General features: G+C 40.5%; 1 protein-coding gene across 1 annotated transcript; it reads right to left on the reverse strand.

Moving 5' to 3' along the window:
* Positions 1-364: 364 nt before the first annotated feature.
* LOC120032454 (B-cell receptor CD22-like) lies at positions 365-3,485 on the reverse strand. Its single transcript, XM_038978558.1, has 7 exons — positions 3,155-3,485; positions 2,639-2,977; positions 2,313-2,561; positions 1,770-2,033; positions 1,493-1,583; positions 1,355-1,409; positions 365-1,266 (listed from the first exon to the last, which is right to left on the reverse strand). Exons 1-7 carry the CDS (start codon positions 3,384-3,386, stop codon positions 1,030-1,032), a joined length of 1,467 nt encoding a protein of 488 aa, XP_038834486.1. The 5' UTR covers positions 3,387-3,485; the 3' UTR covers positions 365-1,029.
* Positions 3,486-10,563: the final 7,078 nt, after the last annotated feature.

Genomic DNA, 10,563 nt, shown 5'->3' on the forward strand with positions numbered 1-10,563 from the left:
TCACTGTTTGACAAAATGGAAGAGCGTGAGAACTAATGGAAGAAGATGAAAGCATTTATTAACATTTGCTCATGGATAAACAAACACATGCCACTCATCACATTTGACAAGAAGTAAGAAACACATTTAGATAAGTGAATTAAAAACCGTTATAGTATCATGCTTTACAGTGTCAATCTCAATGCCAAGTTAATGCCATACCTCGAGTAACAGTGTAGCTGTATAGTCTTGTGCAGAATTGTTTTTGATACACTTAAGTCTAAAGAAATGACTAGAAATTGGCCCAAACCAATCACTTAAGAAACACTGGGTGAAAGGAAACAAAGGTAGTCCCCCCCTCCCGCCTACTCCCCCTGTCCCCAGGATAAAAGCATCTGCTAAATGGCATTTATTATTGTATTGTTATATATCATTATATCAATTATTTTTTAAATACAGGTCCAGAAATACAAGGTCTTCTTGAAACTGCAACCAGGCTAGGGGTCAATACCATTTCAATTCAGGAGCTAAACTGAAATTCCATCTTTTTTCAATGCTTTTCAATGAGGAACAATTGGAATTTTCCTAAATTGAAATGGAATTGACCCCAACCCTGAGTGCAACTTTTCAAAATGTCCATTGTTACACCATATTATGAGTTCAAGGAAATGCACTTTGGCCTGAAGGATGGTCCTACAACTCTTTAGATCACAGGAGGTTGCTGAGGGGAGAACGGGTCATAATAATGGGCAGAACGGCGCAAATGGAATGAAAACATGTGTTTGATGTATTTTATACCATTCCACCTTTTCCGCTCCAGGCATTACCACAAGCCCATCCTCCCCAATGAAGGTGCCACCATCCTCCTGTGCTTCACCTATTGATGGAGGGACTTTTCAGGGAACAATGAGTTGTCACTAGGGGGTCAACCGTTTTGCTTATTGATGACATTGTCTACTCTTCCAATAAGCAGCAGCATATGAATGACCCTGATGCTGTCTGTGTTCAATGTTCTAGTATTGACTCTGTTGTTGTAATGGCAGAATACGTTCACCGGGTGGAAGCACTGGGACAGCTGAATTTCACAGCAGCATACTGGACATCCTCCTGAATCTGGGGCTGAGGCAGCTGGACGGTGGAGTATAGAGGCACTTCCTGGTTTTTGGAGCCAGAGAAGTGGACGCTGGCATAGTAAACATAATCCTGGTTGTCTGTGTCCGCTGTCTGTGCTGCAGTAGGGGTCATGGCCATGCTTGAGACATTGTCATACACTGGACTAGAGTTTCCCTGATGGAGAAAGAGAGGACAGACAAAATGAGGAAGAAAATGTTCCACAAAGCAATACACAGTCATCTTCTGATTCCAACAAACTCACCTGTCCATCGTCTGCTGTGTCTCTTGTGTTGGAGGTGGATTTGGAGGCTTGTTTCCTGTTTTGCACATGAATGAATGAATCAATCAATGTTACTAAAGTTAAATAATAAAACAAAAAAAGCATCTTCACTTCACTCACCTGAACCACATGAAGCCAGAGAGACAGAGGATGAGAACCAGAACAACCACTGTGATTCCTACAGTTACAGTCATAACTGAGGTTTGTTTCCCTACAATAAAATATGGATGATATGAGTACATGTTATGATATAATAAACTTAAATACAGCACATTAATGCAATACTTGTATAATCCAATGTATAGTTATAAACCAAGGTGCAATAAACCCAAGTATAATGATTCAGATTAGCTTGAAACATGTATAAAAACATATTGTATTGAAAATGTAACTTTACCTGCTACAACAATCATCAGAACTGTAGAGTTCATAGATCCTTTTTTATTCTGGGCCTCACAGTAATATTCTCCTCTGTCCTCAGAGATGATGTTAGTGATGCTGTAACTCTGTCCTGATGCTTTTGGTGAGGTTACGTTCTTCTTGTACCAGGTGTATGTGTCCACAGGTGGGTTGGCATCACTGCTGCAGGTCAGAGTCACTGAACTGCCCTCCACTATTTCACCAGAGGGACTGACTGACACTGAGGTGTTCTTTGGGCCATCTGGTGGACAATATGTAACAACATTGTTCATACATAGAGCTGTACATGAGGAGCATCATGGAACTTGGACTTGTGATTGAAATAAATGAAATATTAATATAAATATATGTAACTTAGACAATAATGTAACAATAGAGTGTTTATGAAGTACTTGTAGTCACTACAGTAGTGAGATTAGTACATTCATGGAACTTGGACATAGATTGAAATAACAGATAGAATAGATGAGAGAAGATGTTACTAAAAGAATATAACTGGAGATGTATCACACATACTTACATGTGACAGTGAGAGTCTCTTCAGCAGAGTGGAGATCCTCATGGCCTTCTACAGCACAGGAGTATCTGCCTGCATCCTCACTGCTGACTGGGTTTAGGAACAGACTGTTAGATTGGGTGGTTACATGTCCATTCTTGTACCAGATGTAGGTGGGGTTGGGGTTCTCAGTCAGAGTACAGGTGGTGCTACAGGTCAGTGTCACCTTCTGTCCCTCTGACACAGTGGCAGGAGTCACCTTCACCTGCAGACCTAAATGAAAGAGGATTAAAACACTGAGTATATCATTAAGTAATTGTTCGCAGTATTGATGTGACATGCAGTGTTACCTGTGACAGTCAGAGTTGTTCCAGGGAAGGTGGGCTCCCAGGTTGTCTGATCTGTTCTGAATCTAAACTTATACTCAGCTGAATCCTCCTCTCTCAGGTCTGTGATTCTCAGGGTGGAGTCACTCTGCATATTTCCAAGGTACTCCACACGACCTCCAAACCCCGGGTTCAGGATTTGAGGCACCTCATCAAGTTTTCCTTTTGTATACCATTTTGTTTCAGAGACTGTATGACCCCTGGGAAATGTATAAGAGCAGGATATGTCCACTGATGACCCATTCAAGGTACAGACACTCTGATGGGTGTAAGTCACGTGGAAATAACTGTGACCCTCAAAAGCTGAAACACAAGTACATTTTTCAAATGGTGTAAGTATTTAGAACTGTAAAATCAACATCCATTACTCTAAATTAAATAGTAGCCCTATTTCATGTCTGTTTCACTGCACATTAACACTGACCAATGATGTATTGGATGATTTTGACAGACTTTAAAAGGTGTATTAGTCACACTCACACACTGGATGAGAATTGATGCCGTTTACATCACAGTAGAAGCTGTCTTCAGTTTTAAAGTAGACTGAGTATGAGGGGGAGGAGTTCTCTTGTACAATCTTACTGTTCCTGTACCAGATGTAGGTGGGGTTGTCAGTCAGAGTACAGGTGGTGTTACAGGTCAGTGTCGTTAACCACCATGTAGTGGTCACCTTCACCTGCAGGTCTGGAGTAGATAACAACATTAAAACCATCAATGACCTGTTGTCTAGTTCAAATGAGGCAGGAGTGGACGTTCTCAAATCATCAACTCAGACATTCCAATTATACCATACATTCATTTTTGTATTATTTCTGTACAAATCAAGACAATTTTCCTGAACCAATGAAACAGATCAACACTATATATAATACCACTGTACCTGTAACAGACAGAGTGATTAAACAGATCAAAACTATATATAATATCACTGTACCTGTAACAGACAGAGTGATTAAACAGATCAACACTATATATATAATATCACTGTACCTGTAACAGACAGAGTGATTAAACAGATCAATACTATATATAATATCACTGTACCTGTAACAGACAGAGTGATTAAACAGATCAATACTATATATAATATCACTGTACCTGTAACAGACAGAGTGATTAAACAGATCAAAACTATATATAATATCACTGTACCTGTAACAGACAGAGTGATTAAACAGATCAATACTATATATAATATCACTGTACCTGTAACAGACAGAGTGATTAAACAGATCAATACTATATATAATATCACTGTACCTGTAACAGACAGAGTGATTAAACAGATCAACACTATATATAATATCACTGTACCTGTAACAGACAAGGTGACTCCAGGATAGCCAGAATATCTCCCTCCAGTCTGATCTGTTATAAATCTGAACATGTACTCAGCTGAGTCCCTCTCTCTCAGGTTTGTGATTCTCAGGGTGTGGCCATTCATCCTATCGCTATTGTACGTCGCATGACCTTTGAAGACTGGTTCATCTCTCAGATTTACATAATTCTCCACAACATACTTTTTGGTGAACCAGAAGGTTGTTTTGACTGTATGACCTCTGGGATATGTGTAAGTGCAGGACAGATCCACTGTTGACCCCTTCAAGGTACAGATACTCTGAGTGGTGTATGTAACACTCCAGACATTCTGACTCAGTACCACTGAAACACAGTTAGACATCACAAGGACGTTACATTAAGTTCAAGGTCTTTTGACTCACACTAACACTTTGTTCCATAGTTTATGAGTTGAGACATAGATACTCTTTGGTTGAGTGTGAATGGAAACCACAGATAAGCTTCACTCAGTGAGGTGTGAAAAGCAACTGTTTAAAGTGAAGTGGAGACGCCAAATGTGTCGCCAGTAGAACATAAAAATGGTTTTGCTTTTAGAAATATCTGCAGTTTGACAAACCGGGCAACTAAAATATAAGAATGAGACCATACCTGCTACAGACCAGAGAAAGACCACCAACACACTTCCTGCTGTTCTCAAGGCCATTGTTTCATCTCCCACCCTGCAGTCTTAGAAACATAAACAACAACTCACTCTATAGCTGGTGAATAACTCCACCTGATACATTGAAGTAGAAACTGTAAATGGGGTACAGGGCCTCATTACTGAAAATGAACCAGGCTCATATTGTGTTGTGTTGTATTGTGCTATTTGGTTGTCTATGTGAATACTGTCTGTCTGTAAGTCTATTGCACTATGTATGTAATGTGTGTGATGTGTTGCATGTCTGTCTACATCTGTCTATTTAAGATGACATGTAGTATGATGCAAAAACTATTTCCTAATGGATACAGTAAAGTCATCACCATCATCATCATCACCATTATTATAAACAACAACATCAACAACTTATTGAACAGATCTGTAGAACTGTAAACACATATTTCTGAATGTTCTGAAGCTATTTTATTGTCAGAACCCCAAATATAGGAGGATAAATGTTCAATCCTCTACGGTCCGTCAAGCTGTACAGCAGCCTAAATACTGACCACCAGTTTCAATGATAGCTCCTATCCCCAAGCTGTGAGGCTAAACAGAAGTGACTCACAAACACACACACACACACTGCAATGTTACAATGTTTGTTCGCATGTCTTTTTACCCTGGTTAATCATCTCATCACTATGTAGATCAACACTCCTACACTGAGACACTGTATGAATACTGACCCTGATGTAACAACCAAAACACAGATCAAAATATAACAAGAAGTAAAATGATACATTACCCTCAAGAATATGACTTATGACTAAAAACAAATAACCAGAAACTATATATTTCAAGATATTGTCAAGAGTACTTACAGAGTGAAGTAAAGGGGAGAGGTCTTGTACAGTGAGTCAACTGACTGGTAGTGAGTGGGAACTGCTAGTAAGTGTCAGTTCTGTGGTTGATACATATTTATAGTAGAACACAAGTAGCTGATGCAGAACTGTCCTCTCCTTCCTCTTAAAGACATTAACATGCATGAGGACCAGAACAGCATGTCAGAGAAGGGAGGTTACTGTATTAGAATGGGCCCTACATTTCTAAAATGGACACAATGTCCCCCATTTCCACTTTTATTTAAATACAGAACCATGTTAACAATATGTTGACTATTCTATATGGAATGTTTATAATATCTCAGAATGTGTTGCCTTGTCCCTCTGAGTTCTACATGGAACAGGTCAAAGTTCCATTTACATTTGGTCAGTTCCATGATGTCATTCTATTCATTCTATTCTACTAACCCATTTAATGTACACTCCTCATCAGCTGCATCAAAGACCCTGCAATGACCCCCTTTAGTGTCTACAACATGGTTGTTGTAGAGGTGTTGGCCTGGGCAACAACCCCCTCAAGATTCTAATGATGACATCTTCTCCATCATCTAACATCAATGATCAAACATGTTTCACAGCTCAGGCCGAGGGGGCGGGGGAAGGAAATCAGAGGAGCACTCCTCTTCACGTTGATTGACACTTACTCCTACTGTGTGTCCAGTGTGCTGTCTGTGCTGTGTGTCAGAGGACTACAAAAGCGGTGACACCCCCCAAAAGCCCCATTCTATCCAAGCTTCCTGTTCCCTTTAAGGTAGCTACACGGTCCCTCCTCTTCCTCAATCTTCATATTCATTATTCTGTTATTCCTTCTCTTCTTCCTTACTCTATCATATCCGGACGGTACGTGGTGTTCATGCTTGTAAGGGTTGTCAGGGTTGCCATGGTTTCCTGTCTCTCCCTCTCTGGTCAGGCTTGTGTTTGAAGCGACACTTGTCACCATAGAAACAGCCGGTGGTCCTCCAGAAGAAACACTCGTCACCATTGATGGGAGCCATCCTCCTGGTCCTGGGAGAGAGAGAGACAAACAGTATGAAAACACAAACACCTGCACCTGTGCTCCTGCTTCCTCCTTCCATCACTTTGTACATTTCAAAAGTTTATATGAGTTGATTGGTAACACTTTAGAATAACTCATAATTATTCATTATAAATGCTTATATATATGTTTATAAATCGTAGATGATGTTTTGACAGACAGATGGGTGTCCTTACCCTGTGGCAGGCGTACTGTGAGGCTGAGGAGGTGTTGAGGCCTATAGGGTTGGTCCTCTGAGGAGAGGGAGGGGTTCTCTGCATCCAGCGGTCTGGGTACCTGATCACCAGCCTGGTGCTCTCCAGCTCCACACCCTGGACAGGAGGACAAACAGCAGGCACAGTCCAAATACATGCAATGGGACCAATAGCATAGTCCCACAAGTACAATGGAACCAATAACAAAGCTTGTTTTTCCTTTGCTGCCAGAAAGGAGTTGAATCGTTGTACTTTTCTCTCTGTGTTGAACGATGGTGATACTATTTAAAGCTCTAAACTGAAGCTCTAAACTGAAGGCTCTTGACTCTGTGTATCATGCAGGGACGTCTAACTCAACATTGAGATCTCTACTGTGCTGTCAGGTGGACATCAGTAGCAACACGCAGCCTCAAACCCTGGTCCATTCCTATTCAGAAGGCCATTTAAGGAAAACTGAGGGGAGGGGAGGGGAGGTAGAGGAGATGAAGTGAGAGAGTGAAGGGAGGAAAGGATGGGGAGATAGAAGGAGTGGGGAGAGGGAGAAGACAGACTGACACACACACACACACACAATCAGCAATGTCCACATTCACAGTAGAAAGCTCAGACACTGACCTTCAACCCCTTCAGTGCACTCCCCTTGAAAAAGTATCCCTTTGGCCAATCAGGGTTGAGCTGGATGGACTTCTGAGCGTCTGATAGGGCAGAGGGGTAGAGCTCCAGACACCAGTAGCAGTATGAACCACATTCCCAAAGAACCAAATCAATGTAGAAATAGTCCATCCAGACCTTTACCACCTAGTAAATCTGTTGGACCACTTACACTAGAGTTCTCCTGCAGTAGTCTAGGGAGCAACATACCCATACCACACACACACACACACACACACACCCACGCAAAAACACACACACATATAAACACACATATAAACACACACACACACACACACACACACACAAGCAAAAACACACACGCACACACACATATAAACACGCACACACACACACACGCAGGCACACACACACACACCCATACAACGTCTGAACTACCGGGAAAGACTCTGGCAAGTTCCAGACTCAGTGTGTGTGTGCGTGCATGTTCGTGTGTGTGTTTGTTGATGAACAGTGCTGATTGTTGATCTATTACAGTTTATCTCCTGACAGTAATGGAGTATCCCTGGCTGACCTATAGGCTAGCCACCCATGCATTATGTTGCTTAATGGCGCCATCATGTGTACAATAGGCAGAAATACAAGAAACATAATTTATGTATTTGTTGTCTATTTATTGTCTAACTTTGAGCTTATTTACAACATGATACTTGTACTGTATTCAATGTAAAAAAAAAAAAAAAAAATGTAATGTATCTAAAATAGGTAATAATTCATAATTTGATAATAAAACAAGCAATATTATGACACTGAACAATATGGTATAACATAATATAAAATATAAAATGCCCAATAATATCTGACACCAATACAAAGTAAAACGTATTTAAACAAATCAGGAGCAACTCCAGAGCTAAAATTATTTAAAAGCTCTTATCAATATTATTCATTTCGTGTCACTAAAACAAGCCTATACTTTATCTATTATAAAAAATCTGGGATTGGCAAAATCCCATAGAAAAAAATCAAAAACAGATAAGTACAACGGAAGTACACAAGAAAAGTAGTCTATTTAATAAACGGAGCTAGTTCAGAAAGGAAACCCGAGTGCCTGCCTCAACTGAGATTGCACCAATTAGAGGCTAGTATCATTCAACGACTTCCTTATTGACCGGGTCTGCTCTTACATCCTTCTGCCGCTTGCTGCTACTAAGCGCTGGCTTCTTTTTCTCCATTGACTCTGCTGCTGTAACTAGCTGTTTCTCGCTATGCTGCTGATTTCTGATATAATGTTTTCTTTGTAAGTGCTCGCTAGCTGTGTTTGAACCTCGCCCGCATCGTTCAATATGCTCATGTTGCAATGTTTGGCTGCTGCGGGGATGTTATTGATTGCGAGGATCAACCATGTTGCTGCTCTGTTTTCAGTTAATAGTCGGCGACATGTAGAATTAGCTAAGTAGAATTAGCCTCAGGAGTAGTCTATCATATAGCCTACCTGTTTGTTCCCAATACCAGCTTTCGAGCTGAGTCAGTGCGCTCCGTGAACCATCATGGAGAATACTCCTTCATCCATACAAGGAGGAATAAGCCTGTGCTAGATTAGCATACAGGCTATGTGTTGCTATACAGTGAGTGAGAAGCAATGTTTTCTGATCATGAGCAGAAGATGGTGTTTATCACAGTGATTCAGTAGTATTTCAGTCAGTGAATGTTAACTAGTTTAGTACAGCATGTCGCCAGCTCACGAAACCGCTGCAATCAATGCACACTATCAGCCATAGCTTACATTTTACAGGTCATCCCAGTCACATTAGTCGGTGTGACTTTCGCCGACAGTCACTATTCAAATGTTGTACAAAATATTTCTGGTTATTATTCTTGGAACCCTATTCCCTTACACAGTTTAAACTAGAAGCCTTCAACTGAACTTGCTGACTGGTCTGGACTAGTGCATTTGTATAGTTACACTTTAGCTGCACTTCTACTCTGATTTGCTCAGAGCGTCTGCTAGCTCATTAGTGCAGGGGTTCTTAAACCTTTTATACATAAATGTCAGTACATCTCATTGCCCTTATGCCTAAAACAAATGCAATATAGACAAAAACAAATAACAATTAAATTCAATATCCATATAAGTATGTATTAATGTTTATTTTCCTCCATTAAAAACACATATCTGTCTAGGTTGGAACTGTTGCTGTTAAAATACAATAAATCATTTTAATTCTGAATTGGAATAAAAGGATTGATCACATCACACAGATGAATAACAGAACACACACACAGGCTTTTTGATAGTGCAACCCTAAGTAACAGTACAGATGAAAAATGATCAGGCCTACTGTACATCTTACTGTAGAAATGATTGTTGAAAGTCTAGGTTGGAACTGTTGCTGTTAAACTACAATACATCCTTTTTTATTCTGAAGTGGAATAAACTGATTGATCACATCTGTAGACCAGAAAACCCCAACACAGTCCTAATGAGAGCATGTCTATTCTGGGCTCTGTTTTTGACAGTGCAACACTGAGGTTATGCTCAGCCTTGACACTGTTTCTGTACTTGTTTTTTAAGTGTTTTTTAAGAGTTGAGAACCCTGACTCACATATGTATGTGGTGCCAAACTGGACCAGAACATCTACTGCTTTCTCAGTCAGGCAGGAGACCGCTTCCTACTGTAGATGAGCAACCCAGAACTGTGAGTGTGTTTGCCTCAAAAAGCATCTTGCTTCAATCAGTTCATTCCAGTTAAGAATAACAATTATTATTGTATTTTAACAGCAACAGTTCCAACCTAGACTAGTTTTCGACAATCATTTCTACAGTAATATGTAAAGTAGGCCTGATCATTTTTCATCTTCATCTGTTCTGTTACTTGGGGTTGCACTATCAGTAGCTAGCTTGCTTTGGCGAATGTTAGCTATTAGCCGTGTACAAGGCCAGGGGATTGAAAGAGAAACTCACATCTACTACCATGAGAGTTAGTTAGTACTCCCTTATTACTGCTTATCACCTGTTATAAAATGCCAACAATCTGAACGACAGCGCTGCGTCGTGTGTAGCGGAGTGATCTTCAAGAAAACCGCAGAAAAAGAGATCCGGTACACAACTCCGATGCACACAGGCATCTCCCTCTCACACTCGCGCAGCTGCGAAACTGAGCAGAGACCGCAGCTTAAGCAGAAAGCACATTGAACAGAGAGCG

This window comes from Salvelinus namaycush, chromosome 39 (genome assembly GCF_016432855.1).
Source record: "Salvelinus namaycush isolate Seneca chromosome 39, SaNama_1.0, whole genome shotgun sequence".
Classification (NCBI taxonomy): domain Eukaryota; kingdom Metazoa; phylum Chordata; class Actinopteri; order Salmoniformes; family Salmonidae; genus Salvelinus; species Salvelinus namaycush.

What these genes read in the sequence shown, in the direction of transcription:
- LOC120032454 (XM_038978558.1), bottom strand. Translation starts at nt 3,386, where the DNA reads ATGGTTTTAATGTTGTTATCTACTCCAGACCTGCAGGTGAAGGTGACC. An exon ending in CATCAATTCTCATCCAGTGT is followed by an intron (nt 2,978 to 3,154) that starts GTGAGTGTGACT and finishes CTTGTGTTTCAG; the next exon opens with CTTTTGAGGGTCACAGTTAT. An exon ending in AGAGACTCTCACTGTCACAT is followed by an intron (nt 2,034 to 2,312) that starts GTAAGTATGTGT and finishes ATTGTCCACCAG; the next exon opens with ATGGCCCAAAGAACACCTCA.